The following is a 26,621-nucleotide window of genomic DNA, read 5'->3' on the forward strand; positions in this document are numbered from 1 at the left end:
ATGGGGTCCGCGAAGAAAGTAAAGACGGGCCCAAGGCTGAGGAAGGTTACTCCGGTGATTCCCCTACGAAGGCCGACCAAGAAGGCAAAAATGGAGACCAGGGAGTTAATTCCAATAGGCGTTGCTTCGGAGGACAAGTCAAGGAAGATTTCTTGTATGCGGGATTGGCCACCATATTGTGGACCCAACACAACTTCGGTGGTGCTTAAAGCTGAACCAAGCGGAGAGGAAGACCTCGAAGAAGATCAGGATGAAGGAGATACCGGAGCATCCAAGATGGAGGGCACCGGAGTTCAAGGGTGACTGCTCTTTTAAAAGTACTTATAATTACTAGTAGTGAAGGAGGTATTAGTAAGAATGTAGTATGGATTTAATCTTATACATTAGGATTATGTTAAAGAATACCTTACAGTTATTGGGTTGACAGTTGTGGTTTGAAAAAGTTCTTAATAAAGTGATCTAACGGTTTTGGCTATTTTATTGTGTTTTGTGATGGCATTTTTGGCAATTTATACACATATGGTTTTATTAAGCTATATTAGAATGGGTATGTTGGGCTCATAAATGTCTATCATAGTGGGATGATTGGTTTTGCTCAGGCAAACAGATATTTGCTTGTGGTACATTATGTTGAGACAGGATGATTACCAAGGATTTTGTGAAAGAACTTCTGTAAATCAATATGGTAGGTTTGGTTTAGAAGGAGGTATTCCCAGGATAGAACAATAGTCTAAAATGGGAAGATTTTGGAGTATTTTTTTTACTTTATGTGTTCTGCTCTATGGAATTTTCAGAAACAGGGAATGTTTTTTTTATAGATTGGTTGGTGATACACTTATACAATAGACCTTAGGATATTTGTTTTTAGGCAATACTTGTAATACCCCTAAATTCAAAAGGATTATCCTGGTATTTCCTTTATTGTTTAAGTTTAAATTTTTAATTGTTTAAATGTCTATGTGTTTATTTAATTGCTTTAATTGTAGTTACTTTATTTAATTGTTTTAATTATTGATTTAGTGTATTAGTTATTTAATTATTATTTAAATTGTGTTTGTTTACTTAGTTGATTTAATGGTATAAATTTAATTAATTAAATTTGTTTAGTTTTAACGTGACTATAGGATTGGTTGCGTATGTTAGGTTTGTAGTTCACAGCCGTCATTGGGATAAACCTAGATTTTTATGGGCCAAGTAAATCCAGTTAGGGTTTAAGAGAGCCTAGGATTGGTGTGGCCTATAAATATTCACCTAAGTTGTTTACCTAGGGTTTTAGAATAAACTTATGACATTGTAAGGTTGAGAGAAGTTTTGGAGACGGCTGGGAAAGAACAGAGAGCAAACAGAGGATTCGCCGGAAATTTGAGACAAACGTTGGTGTAAGGTAAGTTCTATCCTTACTCTCTCCCTTAGGCTTCATGTTCTTTGCATTCTTAAACAGTTCTAGGATTAATTGAATCAATTATAAATTTTCTCTGTTTGTGCTTAAACTGAAACATATCAGTATGTGTTGCATGCTTAAAAAACCTGTTAAAACATGTTATTTGCTTGCTTAATTCTCTGTTTAAACCTATGTATGGGATGTGTTAATGACTTAAACATGGACTGGGAACCTATTGGGATTGAGTTACAACTTCTGGAAACCATAGCGTAGCGTAGAGAAGTTGCAGAAGACGTCTGAAGAAGAGAGAAGGCAAAGAGGCGAGGCAGAGAGGGAGAGAGCCGGCTCTCCCTTAGAGAGAGCCGGCTCCTTTTGAGTTAGAGGCGGCTCCCAAGCGTGGGAGCCGGATCCAAGACCTAAAGGAGGTGGCTCCACTTTTGGGAGATGTCTCCTTGATGCATTTTTTTTTTTTTTTTTTACTTTTTTCGTTTTCAGATAGTTTTAGTTGCAGTGGTTGGTTCTCTGTGTTTTCAGTTGGGTTTAGGACTTTGTGTGAGGTGTATGGATGATGCTTAGAGACAATTCAAAGACTTTAGGAGGCATGTTAATAATCTAATTATGGTTGTCACTTGAACAGTATATGTTGTAAGCAAAATAACACACTGTGGTTGGAGTCGGAAGATTTAATTTGGTTTAATTCTCTGTGATTTGTAATCTTCTAAGACAAATAATATGCTTTATCATATAACATGATCATGTGTCTGAATTATATTTGTTTTGGATGAATTGGTGTTAAGTGACTTTAAGATTTAAACAAACTTACCACTATACTGGATTTTGTGAAAACACTACAGATTAAACATGTCTATGTGTATACTGTAATTTTGTGTTGATGTTTTCATTATCACTACTAGTATCAATTATTGGAGACATGGATTTTGTTGATGTTTACCTTAACTGTCTATAATATTAACTGCTGGATGTTGAATGCTATTAAGATTTAAACTTGGCATGATACCGGATTTTATGAAACAACCTAAACTGTGTAGGTTTATGTATATATTTAGATTCTTTCAGCTTAAATTTTATTTCTTAATTCAATTTGTATTCTATGTTCATTAAAGTATTAATTGTTTGATATTTCCCTCGGGTTTGGGCCTGGGCCTGATCAACCCATGTCTCAGATCCGAGGGTTATCACAATTGGTATCAGAGCACTCCAGGTTCAAGTGTCTCTAGGATGTTTCGTATTAAGTCTTCCGTGTAGCATTTTCTCTTGATTGGAGCTTAAGTTTAGGATTCATTGTATTCTTTACGGTTCATTTAGAAATGGTACTGATGTTTGTCTTTCTGTGTTAACAGATGGTTAACGCTAGAAACAGACAGAACATGCAAGGAACTAGGAAGGAAAGGAAGGCAGCTCGTAGGCAACAATATCTCCTACGGTGTCAGCAAATGGAGGAAGAGCAGCAAAGACTTGGGTTTCAGGATTATGGTGGTCAGGTTCAGGAGGCAGTTCAACAGACTCGGGATCAGGGAGGAGATCCAGAGTATCCTCCTTACCTCAATGACCTTATTGCTCTGGCTACAAAAGCGGGGGTAACTGCTGCACTCCGGAATCAGCCTCAGGTACAGTCGGCACCGTTACCAGCACCGGTTGTTCAGATTGATTCTTGGGAGAAGGCCAGGAGTTCTTTCACAAAGGGGAGCCCACCTGAGTTCACAGGCTCCACCGATGTGAAAGCAGCTCACCAGTGGAAACAGGACATCGAGCGACATCTTCGCTTGGTTCAGTGCATGGAGGTACAGAAGTAGATGCTTGCTACTTTCAAGCTAGTTGGGGATGCACTACAGTGATGGGAGTCAGTTACCACCATAGAGGAGAGGATGGCATTGACTTATGATGAATTCAGTGCACGCTTTGAAGAGAAATATTTCCTTTATGCAGTCAGGGCAGCCATGCAGACTAAGTTTCTAAATTTGCAGCAGGGGAACATGACAGTAGCGAAGTATGAGCAGCAGTTTACACGTTTGTCTCTCTTTGCACCAGAGGAGGTGGATATAGAGGAGAAGAAGCGCAATAATTTTGTCAAGGGACTGATATGGTTTATCAAGAGAGCTATTACAAGTAGTCCAGCCTATACTACCTATGCTCAGGTGGTAGACGCCACTCTACAGCAGTACTAGTTGACCGTGGACATCAGACAGGCCAAGGGTGAGAAGCGAGGTGACAGAGACTCTGCTAACCAGTCAGCTGAGAAAGGGAATGGGAACGGACACCGACAGAATGACAAGGTGATAAGCGCCGAATATTATATATTCAAGCGCCCTAAATTGCATTAGTAAAGTCCGTTGTATGTTAATTTATGTAGATTATCTTCATTTCTATGTTTTTATGCATTTTCAGGTCCATTTGCCAAAAAAGGAGCAAAATCAAGGCTTTGTGGAGTTTTGGCCATCAAAAGGCACAATTCTGAATTTCTGGCAGCAGTGGAGTCAGGACTTTGCTCACCATTTTGACCTTGCAAACTCGAGAACTGGACTTCCATTATAAAATGGCATATTTAGAGCTCTGAATCAGCTTTCCAAATCTTCAAGAAGTTCGTCATTCGGAGCTCAGACCAGAGAGTTATGGCCTTGTTACCAGAGGTGCGCAGAACTGCCTGGCAGCACTGAAGTACTGCCTTTCTCCCCATTTTCGACCAACCAGACTTGAGATTTGGGTCTTCATCAAAACATGAAGTTTTTAAAGCTCTGAATCATCTCTCCAAATCTTTAAACGTTTTGTCATTCGGAGTTCGGAGCGCAAAGTTATGGCTGTTTAACCAAAGTAGGTCTGGGCAGAGCAAGTGAAGCATGGGCATTTTTACACTAAATTCGAGCGCTCGAGGCCTTGCTTAGAGTGCTCGAATTTGGGGCAGAATTGCCTTCGGGAATTCTCATTTTGGCAGCCACTTGTGCATTGGTTTCCTCATTTTCTACTTACTTCTTTATGAGGTGGTTGGGGATGTTTTTTTGGAGGAGAGAGAGAGCTTTGTTGAAGGAGATAAGGCAAGGAAGGCCACACATATCATTATCCTATATTCTACAAGATAGAGGAGAGAGAAGAGAGCAAGAAGAAGAGGGTTCTTGGAGCAAAAGGAAGGGAGCTCGAAAATGGAGGAAAAGGGCAAGCTTCTTCCTTCTTCTAGCTCACTCATGGGTAACTAAACCTCATCTAGGGAGGTGATGAAGCCTCCCCTTTTGTTCATGTTCTAGATTAGGTTCTATTTTGGGGATTATAATGTATAAACTTTGGTCTTTTCATAGTTTAAGAGCTTATTACTTCTTGTAATGAATATTCATGTTTAAATGATTGATGTGAGTTATTTAGCTTGTCTTGATGATTCTTACATTAGTCTTATTGCTTTTATTTTCATAGTGACAATGAAGATATTAACTATGAATGGTTTTCAAGGCATGTTGATTTTGAAACTTGATATTCCATTGCTTAGGTACCTCCTTTGATGGATTATGCTTGATTCTTACCTTCATGTGCTTCATCATTTGATTGAATGCTTGATGGTCTTTTGCTTAAGTTAATGTATTTGATACTACACCCTAGTCTAGGTAGTCCAAATGTGTTGTCTTTTGATAGACCATTCTTGTTTTAATCTCATGAACTTCTTATTGGTTATGAAGCAACTATGTGTTGCTACATAATTCTTGATCATTGCTTATATAGTGTTTATCCCCAATTTAGTCTTGATTTAGCATGTATTTAGGGCGTAGGTGGATTCACTTCTCTAGTTTCCCCTTTTATTATCTCTAACTCTCATTTACTAACACTATTATTTTATGCACTTTGAATTCCTAGTTTAGTGACCATAAAACAAACCCTCTATGAACACCCCTTATCACTCTAAAATGACTTTAGACACTTAGGTTGCCTTAAGACTAGCGCAGTCCCAGTGGTTCGACTTACCCGACCAATAGCCCTATTTTACAATGATTCGTGCTATTGCGAAGGTTGATGTTAATTGACCAACCGATCAATTTTTGGCGCCGTTGCCGGGGACTGCAAACGGTTTAGCAACCAAAGTTTAGGGTTAAATTTAGTTTGATTGTGAATACTGTGTTTTGTGAATATTTCTTGTGTGGTTTAACCATTTTTGTGTTGTAAGTGAGATTCTAGGAACTCGAAGCTCGCCGTGGGAATGCTAGCAAATTGTAAGTCTAGAGGACCCCAGGTAAGTCTCGTGACTTCTAGTTTCAAATTGTGAATATCGTGCATGTGTTAAGCTTAGAAGTAGATAAATTGCAAGCCCTTGTCGAGGCTTTTTCAATTGTGTATTTTCAATTCCAAGCATCGGTCCTTGTCGTGGCCATTTATTTTCTGTCTTGATAATTGAGGAGAAAGGGAACATCGTATGTGGAGTTGATGATAAAGATTTGTTGCGATGATGTTGTTGTGAATTGTTGATGTTTGGCCGTAGGTCACTCTCTCTTCCCACACTTAACTCGCCTATTGATATAAATTCACTTGAAAGAACTCTTAGACGGAACCTTAGGGAACCCACTCTTATAAGGGACCTTGGAACTGAATTCAATATAATGGGGGATAACGTAGGAAATCCGGGGAATGAAAGGGCTAAAATTCCTAATATCGAGCCAATGACTCTTAGAGATCATTTCATCCCTACCACCTATGCTTCTCCATCTTGCATAGTGATGCCAAACATCGATGCAGCTCAATATGAGATCAAGTCTAGTACCATTCAAATGCTTCCATCATTTCATGGCTTTGATAATGAAGATCCATATAAGCATCTTGATGAATTCCTTGAAATCTGTTCGACCATCCGGTTGAGAGGTTTTCCGGACAATGCACTTCATCTCCATCTTTTCCCATTCTCCCTAAAGGATAGGGCAAAATATTGGTTGAACTCCCTCGCTCCCAACTCTATTACTTCTTGGGCTCAATTGCAACAAGAATTTCTTAAGAAGTACTATCCGGTGAGTAAAACCAACCAAATGAGGCGTTCCATTCTAAGCTTTTCTCAAGTTGATGGAGAACAACTCCACGAGACTTGGGAAAGGCTACAAGATCTTCTTCGAAAATGTCCTCATCATTTGATCCCAAAATGGAAATTAGTGCAAGCTTTCTATGCCGGTTTGACCGACACCCATAGATTTATGGTTGACTCTTCTTGTGGTGGGATGTTCATGTCCAAGAATGCGGATGAGGCTTGGACCTTACTTGAGAATTTGAGTGAAAATTCACTTCAACACAATTCTCGTAGGGCTCCGACCTCAACCACTCCAAAGAACACCAATCCTTGTCAACAAAAATCAATAAGGGAGGAATCATCTCAAGTGGATGCCATAGCTCATAAATTCTACCAATTGATGGCACCACATCTTCCTCCTTCATTGTCTCAAAATTCGGCAAGTTCGGTTTGTGCCTCATGTAATAGTCCATTTCATCTCTCGGAAGATTGCCCCACACCGGAGCAATTTCCCAATCCCAACCAAGAGCAAGCTAATGCCATGTTCTCACGGCCCGGGAACAATCCATATTCCAACACCTACAATCCGGGTTGGCGAGACCATCCGAATTTTTCGTGGAGGCAACAAGCCCCACAAAATTCCCAACTTCAAAATCAAGGGCCTCAAAATCAGCCCTCTTCTCAATATCAAGGTAGGCCTTTCCAAGCCTCTTCAAACTACCAACCTCCATACAATCCAAATGTCTCCACTCAACCTCCTGTGAATCCAATTGATGAGATAGTGGCTGCAAACAAGCAAATGATGGAATCATTAAATGTGCAAATGATGGAATCATTAAACAAGCAAATCATAGATTCCAACAAGCATCTCTTGACATCCTTGCAACCTACTCTCCAAATGGTTCACTCCCATACTCAATCCATAGCTAGGCTCGAAAATCAAATGGGACAAATAGCTAACCAAGTGAACCAACTTCTTCAAAAAGACAAGGGTAAGCTTCCCGCTCAACCATTTGAAAATCCTAGAGGAATGCATGTGATTGATGAAACCCCTCCTCCGAGTGGGCCGACTCATGAACAAGTTCAAGCTATCACCACCCTTCGGAGTGGTAGAGTGGTTGACAACAAGGTTGATGGAGACACAAGTGAGAAAAACCCTCCGTTGAAAAATCCAAATTCAAGCTCTTCAAGTCCAAATCCAAGTTCTTCTTGTCCAAATACCATTCACGGAAGTCCCACGCATGTCACCCCAAATGTGGAAACTACTTATGAGCTAAAAGCTCCGTTCCCTCAACGTCTTCAAGAGTCGACACATTTTGGGAATAAGAATTGCAAAATTCAAGACATGTGGGAGGTCTTTAGGCAAGTAAAGATCAATCTTCCTCTCTTGGATGCTATCAAGCAAATTCCTCCCTATGCAAAATTCCTTAAGGATTTGTGCACTCAAAAGCGCACTTCCAGAAGTCATTTACCAAAGAAAGTGAGGTTAACCGAAAATGTTAGTGCGATCATTCAGCACAGCACTCCTCCGAAGTATAAGGATCCGGGTGCCCCCACAATCTCTTGTGTCATTGGTGACAACAAAATCGAGAGGGCCCTCCTTGACTTAGGAGCTAGTGTGAATTTGATTCCATATTCGGTTTACCTACAACTTGGTTTGGGAGATCTAAAGCCAACTCCGATAGTGTTGCAATTTGCTGATCGATCTATTAAGCAACCACGGGGAATTATTGAAGATGTGATCATAAAAGTGGACAAATTCTACTTCCCGGTAGACTTCGTGGTTCTTGATACGGAACCACTCCATGATCCAAGAAAACACATTCCCATAATTCTCGGACGTCCTTTTCTAGCTACAGCTAATGCTTCCATTAACTGTAGATCCGGATTGATGGATATCTCTTTTGGGAATATGAATGTTAAGCTCAATATCTTCAATGCTGTGCAACTTCCTTCAGATGACAATGAGTGTTTTGAAATCACTATTGCTGATGAACACATTCAAAATCCAATCCCACCTCCTTCAACGGAGGATCCCCTACATGCTTGCTTGGTCGCTTTTGATTTTGAGGATTTTGGTGTGGATAAATCCATTCGGGAAGTCAACTCCTTGCTTGATATTCCATCACCATTTTCCTCTCCTTTATGGGAAGCACCAAATCCATCTCTATCGTGGGATTGTCCATCTCCTTCCATTTCTTCACCGGAGTTACCTCAACATTTTGAGGGTGAACCACCGGACAAAGGTAAGGAGAATGTTGACAAGTTGCTGAAAATTCTTCCAATCATTCCAGCCCAATCTAGAATCATTGTCCATGATACTCAACCTGTGAACAAACCATTTGAGTACAATGAGGTATATGACTTGGAGATTGCAAATATGGAAGGTCATGATCCTACCATTGTTAGTCAAAACAATGACATTCAACGAGCCTCCATAATCTCGAACAAGCAACACCTTTGCTTAAATCTGAAAATAAAAGAAGTGAGATTAAAAGCGATGCTCAAATCCTCTAAGGCCAAACTTGTTTCTCTTCGGAAGGATCAATATCCCTCACCATTCATTGATCTAAGTTTGAGACCATATGAAGGAGGCAAGTTGCATACGGAGCGTTAAGGATCCATCTCTCCAATGGATCCTGATCCTGGTTCGTCTAGCTATCGACATTAAATTTAGCAAAGCAAGGGAAGAAATTCTTTCGATGTTCCAAGCTTCCCTACCTTCTCAAATTGCTCGTGCCTTGAAATTTTATGGGAAATGGTTTAGAAAAGCCAAAATTTTGATTTTTCTAAAATGATCTTCAGTTGCGTTCCGCAATTTTAGACTGGCCTCTTAGACCTTCTCAGCTCTAATTTTCATTCCCGGAAATTTCCATCGCTTTCGAGCAAGTTCATAGGATCTTTGGCATGCAACTCATGTGCACAACCTCTCATTTTCAACGCATTGTTGGATCATGGTTCCCCAAAATTTTCCATGCATTGGAGATGAAATGCAAAGTTTGAAAATTTTTCATCTAGGCATTAGAAATGTTGAGCAATTCGACAATTTTTCCAAAAATTTTCCATCCATGCAGTGGAATGGACTGAATTTGCAAATTTTAAAATTTTTTCCATGCTTTAGAGATAAAGTGCTAAGTTTCAAAAATTTTCCATCCATGCATTGGATTGGAATTCTCTTGCAAGGCTTCAAAAATTTTCCCTACATTAAAATTCATTGCATGCATTCTTTCATTGCATGCATTCATTGCATGCATTCTTTCATCTCCAAGCCACTGACTTTCCATGCATGGACTCCATTTTGAACAGCTTCCATTTCCATGTTGCTCACATTACACATTCCATTGCAATGAATTCATTTTCAAGCCTACTGATCCAATTTCGAGCAATCTACCGTCCCTGTCGAGTGCTCGCTGATGCCTCCAATCTTGCATGCACCACTGTCCTAATTTCGAGCATTCAAAATCCAAGTTCGAGTGCTCGCTGATGCCCTCCAATTTCAGCCCTTCATTTGCAGCCACTGCCTCATTTTCGAGCCCTCTCAAGTTCCTTTGGAGTGCTCGCAGCCACATCCCAGCAAACCCGAACTCTCTGGCTTCATTTCGAGCAATCTAAACTCCAATTTGGAGTGCTCGACCTTGCTTGAATTTTAAACCCCAAAGCTGCTGAGGCTACTGGTCCCAATTCGAGCACTCTTTTTCCATGCTTAGAGTGCTCGACCACTTCTCTCAACCTTTCCCTCCCTCACTGCCAAGACTTCGAGCACTCGAAGTCCCATTTCGAGTGCTCGAAATGTGGAGCACAATACACCATCCTCACAGCTGAGCCCACTGCCCCAATTTCGAGCACTCGAAGACACCATTCGAGTGCTCGAACCAAGCTTCCCTCTCTCTTTTAAAACCAAGCCTCTCTCACTCACCCCTCCCGGCTCCCACACACCCATCTCACAACCTTCCCTTATCTTCTTCATCCCACCATCAACCCACTCTCAATACAACCCACAACCTTGCAACCCATAAGCCCATAAACCCATGCACATCCATGCAACCACAACCTCATGCATCTCTCACATCTCGGTATCCATCCTAAACCAACCAACACCATCACCACCCAACCATGCCAACCCCTCGGCATCTCTCTCCACACATCAACCAACAACACAAACCGAGCCTCACAACAACCAATCTTCACCCCATGCCCACCATGCTTTCACCACCCAAACCATGCACACCACTACACAACACTCCACCCTCATCACAACCACCCCCTCAACACCAAGCACACACCACCCCCAAGCAACCAACTCCCATAACCCATAAACCTTCCCCACCCTCTCGGCATCTCTGCAGCCCATCTTCTCAACACCAAACCAACTTCCTTCCCTGCATCAACCTCTATTCCCCAAACCAACCACTCTCGGCATATCTCTCTGCAACCCAAAACACCAACCCCACAACCTCATCTCCATAAACCATGCATGCATTTCAACACCACCCCATCAACCACAAACCAACCTCTCGCAGCCAACCATGCAAACCAACTTCTCTCTCTTCCACCATCCTTCCTCTCAACCCCAACATCAACCAACCAAACCCACAACCCAACACCACCATGCTCGGGCACCCCTCCTGCATGCACACATCTCTCGGCATCTTCCACCATTTGTCTTGCTACAGAAATTAATAGTAATAATAATAATAATAATACTAAATAAATAAATAAATTTTTTGGCATTATTTTGTTTTGTATTTTACGCTTGTGGCTAATGTCAGCATTTGTCTTTTGTTTGAATTTTTTATCTTGCACTAAAATTTAGGTTAGTGTTTTAATTTCTGTTTTGGTTTTTCTTACGAGACCTATGCTTTTACCTGTGTCCATTAGTTGTGTTTTGATAGGTCTTCATATCCAAGTTTGGGGGACGCTGTTGCGCACTCACATGGCTGAACATCTACGTCGTCGTCACTCCACTTGGTATTATTGTTCCTTTCCCCCCTTTTTGCTCTTATTTTGATTTACTTGTCTTCTCACATTGAGGACAATGTGACATTTAAGTTTGGGGGTGCATTTATGCATTTTTGGTTTTGCATTTTTGCTAAGCAATGATAGTATAACTTGACACTAGTTGGAGATGAAGCATATGTTTAATACCTTGTGTATAGAAGCAATTGACATTTTTGAAAATAAAGAAAAATTTAAGTTGAAATGATCATGTGGATTCAAATTAGTCTGTATAAATGTCTCAATTAGATTCTTGCTGGATTTGACACTCTTTTAAGCTTCACAATGCACATATGCACATTGGAAACTAAACTGTGAGGCATGCCACTTGATCGACCTTGACCTTGGCCTAGTTAATTTGATTTGATGAACCTGATAGATGAATATCTTTGGCATGATTTAAGTTGTCTAAAAAAAAAAAAAAACTGAGAAAGAAAGAAAAAAATGACCAGTGGACGTTCGTAGCCTTTCCAACTCGAGCTATTAAGCCCTAGGAGTGTCTCTACACTTAGCACCCTAAAGCCGTCTGGTTTGGGAGTTGTTGGCCTAACGCTTGCTACAAGGGTTGGTTAGAAAGCTTAAGGGACTTAAACATTGCACGGTCATTAAAAAAAATAAACTAGTAATAAACATGGTTCGTTGGAGTTCGTAGCCTTTCCAACTTGAGCTATTAAGCCCTAGGAGTGTCTCTACACTTAACACCCTAAAGCCATCTGGTTTGGGAGTTGTTGGCCTAACGCTTGCTACATAAGTTGGTTAGAAAGCTTAAGGGACTTCAGCATTGCACAACCATTCTATGTTTCGCTTGAGTTACAATAAATTGTCAACAAGCAACAAAAGTTGTCTTGTAAATAAAATCATGCCTTAGGGACCTCATTTAAAGGGGAATTCAATGATTTGAAAACTTGCGCTTTGGAATTAGAAAAGAAAGTAAAAGCCGCATGTTGAGAATCTAATTCACTTTCACTGAAGCTAGAGTTGATTTCCATTCAAGAGATGATAATTGAGTTATTTATATAGACTTTGATGTTGATGCATGTATGTGGAAATGTATTTAGCCAATTTTTGTATCAACGCTTCATATATGCAAGGTAGTCTTCCCAATGACCCCATCTCCAGCTCTTTTTCTATTTCAAGTTATTTTTTGAGCAATGTATATATCTTATTTTACCATGGATGATATTTTTGCTGTAGCAAGCCCATGGTTGTCTTTTCATTAAATTTTTCATTGTAGTTTTGCTAAGGGACTAGCAAAATGTAAGTTTGGGGGTGTGATAAGCGCCGAATATTATATATTCAAGCGCCCTAAATTGCATTAGTAAAGTCCGTTGTATGTTAATTTATGTAGATTATCTTCATTTCTATGTTTTTATGCATTTTCAGGTCCATTTGCCAAAAAAGGAGCAAAATCAAGGCTTTGTGGAGTTTTGGCCATCAAAAGGCACAATTCTGAATTTCTGGCAGCAGTGGAGTCAGGACTTTGCTCACCATTTTGACCTTGCAAACTCGAGAACTGGACTTCCATTATAAAATGGCATATTTAGAGCTCTGAATCAGCTTTCCAAATCTTCAAGAAGTTCGTCATTCGGAGCTCAGACCAGAGAGTTATGGCCTTGTTACCAGAGGTGCGCAGAACTGCCTGGCAGCACTGAAGTACTGCCTTTCTCCCCATTTTCGACCAACCAGACTTGAGATTTGGGTCTTCATCAAAACATGAAGTTTTTAAAGCTCTGAATCAGCTCTCCAAATCTTTAAACGGTTTGTCATTCGGAGTTCAGAACGCAAAGTTATGGCTGTTTAACCAAAGTAGGTCTGGGCGGAGCAAGTGAAGCATGGGCATTTTTACACTAAATTCGAGCGCTCGAGGCCTTGCTTAGAGTGCTCGAATTTGGGGCAGAATTGCCTTCGGGAATTCTCATTTTGGCAGCCACTTGTGCATTGGTTTCCTCATTTTCTACTTACTTCTTTATGAGGTGGTTGGGGATGTTTTTTTGGAGGAGAGAGAGAGCTTTGTTGAAGGAGATAAGGCAAGGAAGGCCACACATATCATTATCCTATATTCTACAAGATAGAGGAGAGAGAAGAGAGCAAGAAGAAGAGGGTTCTTGGAGCAAAAGGAAGGGAGCTCGAAAATGGAGGAAAAGGGCAAGCTTCTTCCTTCTTCTAGCTCACTCATGGGTAACTAAACCTCATCTAGGGAGGTGATGAAGCCTCCCCTTTTGTTCATGTTCTAGATTAGGTTCTATTTTGGGGATTATAATGTATAAACTTTGGTCTTTTCATAGTTTAAGAGCTTATTACTTCTTGTAATGAATATTCATGTTTAAATGATTGATGTGAGTTATTTAGCTTGTCTTGATGATTCTTACATTAGTCTTATTGCTTTTATTTTCATAGTGACAATGAAGATATTAACTATGAATGGTTTTCAAGGCATGTTGATTTTGAAACTTGATATTCCATTGCTTAGGTACCTCCTTTGATGGATTATGCTTGATTCTTACCTTCATGTGCTTCATCATTTGATTGAATGCTTGATGGTCTTTTGCTTAAGTTAATGTATTTGATACTACACCCTAGTCTAGGTAGTCCAAATGTGTTGTCTTTTGATAGACCATTCTTGTTTTAATCTCATGAACTTCTTATTGGTTATGAAGCAACTATGTGTTGCTACATAATTCTTGATCATTGCTTATATAGTGTTTATCCCCAATTTAGTCTTGATTTAGCATGTATTTAGGGCGTAGGTGGATTCACTTCTCTAGTTTCCCCTTTTATTATCTCTAACTCTCATTTACTAACACTATTATTTTATGCACTTTGAATTCCTAGTTTAGTGACCATAAAACAAACCCTCTATGAACACCCCTTATCACTCTAAAATGACTTTAGACACTTAAGTTGCCTTAAGACTAGCGCAGTCCCAGTGGTTCGACTTACCCGACCAATAGCCCTATTTTACAATGATTCGTGCTATTGCGAAGGTTGATGTTAATTGACCAACCGATCACAAGGGCAAATTCCAAGGACAACAGCCTTGGAAGAAGCACAAGGGTGGTTCAAATGCTCCTAGAAATGTGACACCTGTTCAGCGACAGCAGAATGGGGGACTACATGCAGGACAGGGTCAGCCATAGGCTAACCGACAGAGGAGGCCATTTAGTACTTTCCAGGGTAGTTGTTACACTTGTGGAGAGTATGGTCATACTTCCAGGCAATGTCCTACAGTAAGACAAGGACAGAGGTAGGGACAGGGACAGCATGTGCAACAGGGGCAGAGGGCGCCAGTGCCTTTACCAGCTCCATAGGTTCCACGGATTCAGGGATCGACTTATCTGGCTTTACCAGCACTGCCGCAGCCTCAGGGATAGGTAGCACAGCAGTTACATTATGGCAGGGTGTACAACCCTATGCCACAGGATATGCAGGCACCTCAGGCTGTTAAGGGTAAGTTTCCTATTCATGGTTTACTTGGATGTGTTTTATTTGATACGGGTGCTACACACTCATTTGTAGCTAGGACTTTTGTTGCTTTGTCTGGGATGACGACTCAGGTATGCAGTAGACCTCATAGTATTTCTACACCGTTAGGCAATACAGCCATTCTTCATGAGAGTGATGGGCCTGTGACACTAGATATTGGTAGACTTAGATTTCTAGCCAATCTTTTGGTCCTGGATATGCACACTTATGATGTGATACTTGGGATGGATTAGTTATCGCATTACCATGCCCAAGTTAATTGTTATGATAGGTCAGTTATTTTCACCATACCCGGTCAGGACATGTACGTCGTCACTATGCCGCATTCTAGTAGGGTCACTAGCATTTATTTGTTTCATATGGAGGAGGAAACGGATGAGGGGATTACTGTATCATTGGATAACATACCAATTGTACAGGATTTCCTGGATGTATTTCAGGAGATTCCAGGGTTGCCGCCTAGTCGTGAGATCGACTTTGTGATAGACTTAGCTCCAGGCACTACGCCTATTACTAGGGCACCATATAGGATGGCACCAATGGAGATACGAGAGCTGAGGGATCAAATTCAGCAATTACTCAGCCAGGGTTTCATTCGCAGGAATACTTCACACTGGGGAGCGCCAGTGTTATTTGTGAAGAAGAAGGATGGTTCGCTTCGCCTGTGTATAGATTACAGGGAGTTGAACAAGGTTACAATTCGTAACAAGTATCCTTTACCCAGAATTGATGCTTGTTTGATCAGTTGAGGGAGCTACCTATTTCTCTAAGATTGATCTGCGGTCTGGATATCATCAACTTCAGGTACGGGAGCAAGATGTTCCGAGGACAGCGTTTCTCATTAGATATGGATCTTATGAGTTTCGGGTGATGCTGTTCGGGTTGACTAATGCACCAGTGGTTTTCATGGATTTAATGATCAGAGTCTTTAGAGCTTACTTGGATCAATTTGTCATTATCTTCATAGATGACATTTTGATTTACTCTAGGTCTGAGGACGATCATGCTAGACATCTACGGATTGTGTTGCAGACACTTCGTGAGCATCAGTTGTATGCCAAAATCAAGAAGTGTGAATTTTGGCAATGGGAGGTAAAGTTTCTGGGTCACGTGATGTCAGAAAGGGGAATAGCGGTGGATCCAGCCAAGGTTTCAGCTGTGGTTGAGTGGGGACAACCTACATCACCTACCGAGATTCAGAGTTTTCTCAGTTTGGCAGGATACTACACGAGGTTCATCCAGGGGTTCTCAAAGATAGTGGGACCACTCACTCATCTAACTAAGAAGGGTGTACGGTTCGTGTAGGATGAACATTGTCAGAAAGCTTTTGATGAGCTAAAGACTAAGTTGACTTCTGCACCGGTTTTGTCTACCCCATAGAGTGGAATAGAGTATCTGGTTTACACGGATGCTTCATTGCAGGGTCTTGGATGTGTTTTGATGCATGAGAAGTGACCAATTTCGTATGAATCTCGGAAGCGTAAGCCTCACGAGCTTAATTATCCAACGCATGATTTGGAGTTGGCAGCTATAGTCTCTGCCTTACATATTTGGAGGCATTATCTGTTGGGTGAGTCCTTCAGATTATTCAGTGATCACAAGAGTTTGCAGTATTTGTTTACTCAGCGGGAGCTGAATATGAGACAGCGCAGGTGGTTGGAGTTTATGAAAGACTATCATTTTTCTATACAGTACCATCTAGAGAAAACGAATGTGGTGGCGGATGCACTTATTCGCCAACCTGTTGGTAGTCTTTTCGCTCTATTCACTACTGAGTGGAATGCGTTGAAGAAGGTGGATGAATTGTCATATACGTTCATGGCTTGTATGGTAGTTACACCTTCTATCATTCACAAGGTTTTGAAGGCACAACTCACGGATCAGTAGTGCATTGACAAGGTTGCAGAGATAACTTCCGGAGAGGTTTCATTCTACTACGTTGAGGCTGATGGAGGTTTGAGGTACAAGGGACGGTTAGTGGTACATTCTGCTGATGATTTGAGGAAGGATGTGATGACTGAGACCTACCACTCTAAGTTTTCTGTTCATCTAAGAGGCGATAAGATGTATCAGGATATGAAGCGGCAGTTTTGGTGGGTAGGTGGTATTTAATGGTATTTAATTTATTATTTAAGTGCATTTTATTTGATAATGTGTCATTAATTTTTTTATTAGGTGCTTAATTGTTTTCTTTTGTGGTGATTTAATTTATTTCTTTTGTGGTGATTTAATTTATTTAAATGATATTTATTTTTAGTTATTTGATTGGAATTACTTGTTAGTGTTTTAATTATTTAAGTGGCATTAATGGTTTAAGTGTAATTGGTTTAGTTATTTGATTGGAATTACTTGTTAGTGTTTTAATTATTTAATTGGCATTAATGGTTTAAGTGTAATTGGTTTAATTATTCTATGTGTGTCTTATTTTATGTGTGTCTTATTTGGTTTAATTGGGTTTACTAATTATTATTTTGTTCAATTAGATTATTTGTTAAGTATTTAATGGTGAATAGGGTAATTAGGTAAATACATCTAACTAGAGTTTTAATTACAGAATAAATTAGGGTTTTATATTATAGCCGTCGTAGGTTTCTACGTTAATTGGATGGGCCGGTTAGGATTGTGAGTTGGACTTAAATGAACCTAGGGTTTTGGAAAACTCTATAAGTATAAGGTAGACGTCTGTGTAGGGTTTTTTTTAAACAAAGCGCACGTTTTGTGGAAGTGGAGAAGGAAAAACGTAGTTTTTCACATTCTGCCAAGGTTTGATCAAAGCTCCGATTCCGCTTCGTTCGTCGTTGGATCGAGCTGAATTTTTGAGGAGAGGTTCATGACTCAGTGACGCACAATCTGAACGGTGCAGATCAGAGTTTGACCTCGGGAACAGTGATTCATACTCGTGAACAGTAACTGGGTCGCACAGGTTTTTTCCATTCTACCCAGATTTCATCAAACATCCGATCCTACTTCGTTTGTGGTCTGATCGAGCTGAATTTTGGAGGAGAGGTTCACGACTCAGTGATGCACAATCTGAACGGTGGAGATTAGAGTTTGACCTTGGGAACAATGATTCGTACTCATGAACAGCAACTGGGTCGCACAGGTTTTTTCCATTCTGCCCAGATTTCATCAAACATCCGATTTTGCTTCGTCCGTGGTCCGATCGAGCTAAAATTTGGAGGATAGGTTCATGACTCAGTGTCGCACAATCTGAATGGTGGAGATCAAATTTTGAGTTCGGGAATAGTGTTTTGTACCCGTGAACATTAACCGGGTTTTGGAACTTGCCGGGATTTTTTAAGAAGACGACGTTGAAACTTTGAACAAAAGTTTCTGAGGCAAGATTCTATCCTTACTCTTTCCCTTAGGCTTCATACTCTTTGCACTCTTAAATGATTTCAGGATTAATGAAGATTAAACCAAACTAAAATGATATCTGTTTTGCTATGAAACTGGTAGTTATAGTAGTGTTATATGCTTATTTAACCTAGACTAAGCATGTTTGTGGATGCATTGTGGTTCTGTGGTTCACGTTTTTCCTTACCACTACTAGTATAAATTATTAGAAGGATGGGTCTAGATGATAGCTATCTTAACTTCTGTAATAGCAACTGTTGGAACTTAAATACTAGGAGGATTTGAGTTTAACACTAGATCGGTTTTGTGGAACACTATAATTTGAGCATGTCTATATACATACTGTGAATATTGTTTTGATGCTTACATTATCACAGTTAGTATCAACTGTGGAGGTTAGGATTTTGTGATACATACCCTACATATCTGTATGTCATTTGTAAGGTGTTAAATGGAAGTTTTAATTAATTCTGTCTTTATATCAGACTAAAGGGAACAACTTAAATTGGGCATGTATATGTTGTTGTTGTGACCCTATTTATCAATGCTTATTTTATCACTGCTAACATTGAATGTTGGATGTTGGAATTTAGTTGATATATACTTGATTTATTGGTATTATTGACTACTGGAGGATTGGAAAGTAGGCACCGGTATGGGACGGTGGCATACTAAGGATGGGTTTGGTTTTTAAAACAATACCATTACCCACCTACTTGGAATAAGGATGGGATTAACTAAAAGTTAAGTCTCGTGGATTTGTATTGTCATGGCAACTACTTGTTGAGCGGCAATACCAGGAATTTTGGATGGATTTTATATATGTACTGTTTATGGTGCCTCGGTATGAGCTTGAGCCTCAGGACCGATGGCTAGGGAGCGTATATGCATCGGGATGTGTAGCTGGCTACGATGGTTGGAGGTGTACCCTGTTTAGGTATAGGTACATATGCCCACTTCGTGTGCATTTTAGCATGTTACCTCTATTCAGGTTGAGACCGGCCTGTAGTCCAGTGAGAGTCCTTTAGTGTGACTATATATATATATATTTACGGACTATTAGCTATTATTGAATTTTTTAGGATATACATGCGTATCGGGCCTCTGTTTGGATTGTAGTAGTATAGAACTTGCACGTGGGCCTGACACACTTCTATTTTTCAGGTACACGACAGTTCCAGGCTTAGACGTGTTCATGCTGAGCAGAGGTCTCTATTCACTCTTCCGACGATGTAGGGCTCTCTCTATAGTTTTATTTCTGGACGTTTATTACAGTTGTTCTATCTTCCATTTGGATGTTTAATAGGGGTCCACTAGAGATGGATTCCCAAGTTGTAAACTGATGGAGTTTTGGAGTTTGGGTTTGATGGATTTTAATAATTTTAATATTTTGCGGATTCTATTTTTAGTTCCTTCCAGCTTTAATTTCATTTCTTAATTTTTTTTGTATTCCGTGTTCATTATAAAATATTAATTGTTTGATATTCCCTCGGGTTTGGGCCTAGGCCTGATCAACCCGTGCCTCGGATCCGAGGGGTATCTCAGTTGGTATCAGAGCACTCCAGGTTCAAGTGTCTCTAGGATGTTTTCGTATTAAGTCTTCCGCGTAGCGTTTTCTCTTGAATAGAGCTTAAGTTAGGATTCATTGTATTCCTTATGGTTCGTATAGAAAGGGTACTGACGTTTGTCTTTTCGTGTTAACAGATGGTTAACGCTAGAAATGGATAGAACATGCAAGGAACTAGGAAGGAAAGGAGAACGGCACGTAGGCAACAATATCTCCTACAGCGTCAACAAATGGAGGAAGAGCAGCAAAGGCTTGGGTTTCAAGATGACATGGATCAGTTTCAGGAGGAACAGGAGAATGTTCAACAGACTCTGGACCAGGTCAGAGATCCAGAGATTCCTCCTCACCTCAATGACCTCGTTGCTCGGGCTATAGAGGCTGGGGTAACAGCTGCACTTCGGAATCAGCCTCAGGTACAGCCGGCACCTGTACCAGCACCAATGGTTCAGACGGATTCTTGGGAAAAGGCTAGGAGCTCTTTCACAAAGGGGAGTCCACCTGTGTTCTCAGGCTCAACCGATGCGAGAGCAGCTCACCAGTGAAAACAGGACATTGAGCGTCATCTTCGTTTGGTTCAGTGCACGGAGGTTCAGAAGCAGATGCTTGCTACTTTCAAGCTAGTTGGGGATGCATTATAGTAGTGGGAGTCAGTTACCACCTCAGAGGAGAGGATGACATTGTATTATGATGAGTTCAGTGCTCGCTTTGATGAGAAATATTTTCCCTATGCAGTCAGGGCAGCTATGAAGACCGAGTTTCTAAGTCTGCAGTAGGGAAACATGACAGTGGCGGAGTATGAGCAGCAATTCACACGCTTGTCTCTCTTTGCACAGGAGGAGGTGGATACAGAGGAGAAGAAGCGCAACAGTTTTGTCAAGGGACTGATGTGGTCTATCAAGAGAGCTATTACAGGTAGTCCAGCTTATACTACCTATGCTCAGGTGGTAGACGCCGCTCTACAACAGTATCAGTTGACTGTGGACATCAGACAGGCTCGTGGTGAGAAACGGGGAGATAAAGACTCTACTAATCAGTCAGCTGAAAAGGGGAATGGCAATAGTCACCGGCAGAATGACAAAGGCAAGTTCCAAGGACAACAGCCTTGGAAGAAGCACAAAGGTGGTTCAGATGCTCACCGGAATGGGGCACCTATTCAGAGGCAACAGAATGGGGGACCACAGGCAGGACAGGGTCAGCCATAGGCTAACCGACAGAGGAGGCCATTTGGTACTTTCCAGGGTAGTTGTTACACTTGTGGAGAGTATGGTCATACCACCAGGCAGTGTCCTAAAGCAGGACAAGGACAGGGATAGAGACAATATGTGCAGCAGGGACAGAGGGCGCCAATGCCTCTACCAGCTCCACAGGTTCCACGGATTCAGGGACAGACACATCTGGCTTTACCGGCATCGCCGCAGATTCAGGGACAGACACCACAGCAATTGCACTATGGCAGGGTGTATAACCCCATGCCACAGGATGTTCAGGCACCTCAGACTACTGAGGGTAAGTTTCTTATTCATGGTTTGCATGGACGTGTTTTATTTGATACGGGTGCTACACACTCATTTGTAGCTAGGACTTTTGTTGCTTTATCTGGGATGAGGACGAGGGTATGCACTAGACCTCAGGGTATTTCTACACCATTGGGTGATACAGCTATTATACATGAGAGTGATGGGCCTATGACACTAGATATTGGCAGACTCAGATTTCTAGCCAATCTATTGGTCCTGGACATGCACACTTATGATGTGATACTTGGGATGGATTGGTTGTCTCACTACCATGCCCAAGTTGTTTGTTTTGATAGATCTATTATTTTTACCATACCTGGTCAAGATATGTATGTAGTAGCTATGCCATGTTCTAAAGGGGGTGGTAGCACCTATTTGTTCCATGTGGAGGAGGAAAATGAGGAGGGGATTACTGTGTCATTGGATAACATACCGATTGTACAGGATTTCCCGGATGTATTTCAGGAGATTCTAGGGTTGCCACCTAGTCGCGAGATCGATTTTGTGATAGACTTAGCTCTAGGCACTGCGCCTATTGCTAGGGCACCCTATAAGATAGCACCGGTAGAGATGAGAGAGCTGAGGGATCAGATTCAGCAGTTACTCAGCCAGGGTTTTATTCGTAGGAGTACATCACCTTGGGGAGCACCGGTTCTGTTTGTAAAGAAGAAGGATGGTTCGCTTCGTCTGTGTATAGATTACAGGGAGTTGAACAAGGTTATGATTCGTAACAAGTATCCTTTGTCCAGGATTGATGACTTGTTTGATCAGTTAAGGGGAGCCACATATTTCTCCAAGATTGATCTGCGTTTTGGGTATTATCAGCTGAGGGTCAGGGAGCAGGATGTTCCTAAGACAGCATTTCTCACGCGATATGGTTCTTATGAGTTTCGAGTTATGCCGTTTGGGACGACTAATGCACCTGCAGTATTCATGGACTTAATGAATAGAGTCTTCCGGGCTTATTTGGATCAGTTTGTTATTGTCTTTATTGATGACATCTTGATCTATTCTCGGTCGGAGGACGATCATGCTAAACATCTTCGCATAATCTTGCAGACGCTTCGTGAGCACCAGTTATATGCCAAGTTCGAGAAGTGTGAATTTTGGCAGCGGGAGGTGAAATTTCTGGGTCACGTGGTGTCAGAAAAGGGGATAGCAGTGAATCCGGCCAAGGTTTCAGCGGTGGTTGAGTGGGGACAGCCTACATCACCTACTGAGATTCGGAGTTTTCTCGGTCTGGCAGGATATTACAGGAGATTCATCCAGGGGTTCTCTAAGATAGCAGGACCACTCACTCATCTGACCAAGAAGGGTGTACAGTTCGTGTGGGATGAACACTGTCAGCGAGCTTTTGATGAGCTGAAAAGGAAGCTGACTTCTGCACCGGTTCTGGCTACTCCGCAGAGCGGGATAGAATATCTTGTTTACACGGATGCTTCGTTGCAGGGTCTTGGATGTGTATTGATGCAGGAGGAGTGACCGATTTCTTATGGATCTCGGAAACTTAAGCCTCATGAGCTTAATTATCCAACACATGATTTGGAGTTGGCAGCAGTGGTCTTTGCTTTGCGTATTTGGAGGCATTATCTGTTGGGTGAGTCCTTCAGATTATTCAGTGATCACAAGAGTCTGCAGTACTTGTTCACTCAGCGGGAGCTAAATAGGAGACAGCGCAGGTGATTGGAGTTTGTAAAAGACTATCATTTTTCTATACAGTACCATCCAGGGAAAGCGAATGTAGTGGCGGATGCACTCAGTCACCGACCTATTGGTAGTCTTTCTGCTCTATTCACTACTGAGTGGAATGCTTTAAAGAGTGTGGATGAGTTATCGGATGCTTTTATGGCTTGCATGGTAGTTACACCTTCCATCATTCGCAAGGTTTTACAAGCACAACTCACCGATCAGCAGTGTGTCGACAAGGTCGCAGAGATAGCTTCTGGAGAGGTTCCATTCTACTATGTTGGGGCTGATGGAGGTTTAAGGTACAAGGGACGATTAGTGGTACCTTCTGCTAATAATTTGAGGAAGGATGTGATGACTGAGACTCATCACTCTGAGTTCTTTGTTCATCCAGGAGGCGATAAGATGTATCAAGATATGAAGCGGCAGTTTTGGTGGGTAGGTATGAAGAGGGACATTGCTCTTTTTGTTTCTCAATGTAGTACTTGTCAGATGGTTAAGATTGATCATCAGAGGCCGCCAGGAGCTCTACAGCCACTACCAATTTCGGAGTGGAAATTGGAGAGCATATCTATGGATTTTGTGGAAGGGTTGCCAAATTCTTTCAAGGGGCATAATTCCATATGGGTCATTGTGGATAGGTTGACCAAGTCAGCTCATTTCTTGCCTATTTGCACTGACTACACTTCGGAGCAGTTGGCGAGGCTTTACATTTCAGAGATTGTGAAGCTACATGGCATTCCATTGTCTATTATATCGGACAGGGATTCGAGCTTTGTATCTAGATTTTGGAAGAGTTTTCAGCAGGCTTTAGGTACGGAGTTACACCTTAGTACTGCTTATCATCCTCAGACTGACGGACAGACTGAGAGGGTGAATCAGATTATGGAAGATATGCTTCGGTCGTGTGTTCTTGATTTCAAGGGCTACTGGGAGGAATATTTGCCACTTGTGGAGTTTGCTTATAACAATAGTTTCCAGAAGACTATTGATATGGCACCATTTGAGGCATTGTACGGTCGACCGTGTCGGTCACCTGTTTGTTGGATGGAGGTTGGAGAGAATCGATTCTTAGGTCCTGAGTTCATCAAGGATACCTCTGAAAAGATTGCTCTTATTCGAGATCGCATGCGTACTGCCCAAAGTAGGCAGAAGAGCTATGCTGATCGTCGGCTTTGGAATTTCAGGTTGGGGATCAGGTTCTACTCAAAGTGTCTCCTATGAAGGGTGTTATGCGCTTTGGGAAGAAAGGGAAGTTGTCACCGCGATTTGTTGGTCCATTCATGATTACGGATCGCATTGGAGCTGTTGCTTATCGGTTGGCACTTCCGGATACTTTGGATCGCGTCCACAACATGTTTCATGTTTCCATGTTGCGGAAATTTCTTCCAGATGAGGATCGGTATCAGTATATCGATGTTGGGGAGATTGCGTTGCAACCAGATGCAACTTATTTAGAGCCACCGTGTCGTATTGTCGACCGACGAGATCAGATTCTTCGTAATAAGGTTATTCCTTTGGTTCGTGTTCAGTGGAGTCATCACAATGAGTCTGAGTCCACTTGGGAACGAGAGGATGTCATTCGCTCACGGTTTCCTGAAATATTGGAAGAAGGTAAGAGTGAATTCCGAGGACGGAATTCCTTTTGTTAGGGGGGAAGAATGTAATACTCCTAATTTTAAAAAGGATATTCCTGGTATTTAATGGTATTTAATTTATTATTTAAGTGCATTTTTTTTTATTATGTGTCACTATTTTTTTTATTAAGTGCTTAATTGTTTTCTTTTGTGGTGATTTAATTTATTTCTTTTGTGGTGATTTAATTTATTTAAATGATATTTATTTTTAGTTATTTGATTGGAATTACTTGTTAGTGTTTTAATTATTTAAGTGGCATTAATGGTTTAAGTGTAATTGGTTTAGTTATTTGATTGGAATTACTTGTTAGTGTTTTAATTATTTAATTGGCATGATTGGAATTACTTGTTAGTGGTCGAATGGCAATCACAATTACCTCCTCAGTTTGATTTGCCGGACTGTACCAATGTTGTAGGTTATGCGGTTGTAAATAATTTTCTCCTCATATCGGTTGCGGATTTCAATGGTAGAAATTCTCATAATGAATTTTTCTACTGGAATTTCTCTGGTTCTAATTTGAAGAACAGCGAGTGGGAGAAGATGATCTTGTCAAAAGACCAAAAAACTATATACCATCCCTTCTCTGCAAAGGCTGAGTTTATTGAAGGTGTCATTTATTTCTACAATAGAGGGTTGTATGCATACCGGGTTCGTTCCTGTTCTGACGAGAACAATCTACGTATATCTCCTCCTCAGCTAGTTGGATTTCCTGAGTTTGCAGCCCCACCTGGGGATTGGTCTGACTCCATCCATTTCTCGTTCTGCTTTTCATATACGGGGATTGGGAAAAGATTCTGTATCATCAAGACTGGAGACTCAGGTTGTACTCCCGATCAACAATACGTGGCCGTATGTGTAGTTGAAGTTTCTGATGATCTGCAGTGTCTAACTACCCTCACTTCCACAATCTGCCCGCTCAACATCAGTGGACTCGACAGTGACTTGATCCTCACTTCTTGCTTTGTCAGGTAAGTTCCATGCTTAGCTTAATTATGTGCCTATGTCTACTATCTCCTCTTTCTTTATTGTGTCATCAATTATACTAATACCAGAGGGTCTCTATTAATTAGAGGATGTAATATTCCTGCATGCTATTTGTATAAATTAATTATTGTCAGTCAATTTTAATTGCATTCTTTTGTTCAACAATCTATTCCTTATGGAATCGTACGCCTCTGAACTACTTTTTCAAGTATCTCCATAAAGTTTTTACTCTATGAAAACTTCTCTGAATCATGTCTAATGCATTGACATCATACTTGTAGGATGGAAGGTCATGCGTATTTCGTAAGAGCATTACAATCAGGAGGAGGCGGCGGAGGAGGAGGAGGAGGAGGAACCAGTGCCGGTCATGTTTAGGCACGTGCACGATGCAGGGAAATGTGTCGCTGAAGGAAGATCTCTCTTCAATGATCAGAGCTGAAAGAGCAATAGAGGGCATCCATTTCTCACGTGAAGACCCGCGATTGTAAATATGTTCAGGTTCATATGTTTTGATAGGAGTCTGTAGGTTGGAGTAAAAGTGAAAATGAAACATTCTGCCACATTTTTCAGATATTGTTCATATTAATGGAAGATAAAATTAAATTAACACGATTTTGTAACCTTTTTTCTTTTCTTTTCTTTCATTTATTTATTTATTTTTGTGTCGTGACAAATAACTCATTATGAGAACTTGAATCCTTCTGGGACGATTTTTAAATTGGTGATGACAACACTCACGAAGTTTAGCATGAAACTTGGCAGAAGGTGTCTGGGCTTGACTCCCTTTGCTGTGTACTTGTGAACCTTAGTTACAAGTCTCCCCCAGCTTTGATCCTAGCCTTTTGTATCTACGTAGGTACATTCACCAAATAAGGGGAGGAGTCAGAATTTTAGTTTGGGGAGCACAATATCAAGAAAAAAAATTATTTAAAAGATTAGAGGGAAAAAAAATTATAAAAAGGAAAAAAAAAAATGTAAGAAAAATGATAACTTAAAAATGAAACAATTAAAATTTAATTTAATAAG

General features: G+C 40.9%; 1 protein-coding gene across 1 annotated transcript; it reads left to right on the plus strand.

The window, feature by feature from the left end:
• LOC132269837 (uncharacterized) lies at positions 1–26,309 on the plus strand. The gene is made up of 4 exons (XM_059771072.1): positions 1–299; positions 600–706; positions 24,964–25,579; positions 25,877–26,309. The coding sequence occupies exons 1-4, from the start codon at positions 1–3 to the stop codon at positions 25,968–25,970; spliced, it is 1,116 nt and encodes a 371-aa protein (XP_059627055.1). The 3' UTR covers positions 25,971–26,309.
• Positions 26,310–26,621: the final 312 nt, after the last annotated feature.

This window comes from Cornus florida, unplaced genomic scaffold (assembly GCF_030987335.1).
Source record: "Cornus florida cultivar Cherokee Brave unplaced genomic scaffold, ASM3098733v1 CherokeeBrave_3.0.0_Hap2_Chr08, whole genome shotgun sequence".
Classification (NCBI taxonomy): Eukaryota; Viridiplantae; Streptophyta; class Magnoliopsida; order Cornales; family Cornaceae; genus Cornus; species Cornus florida.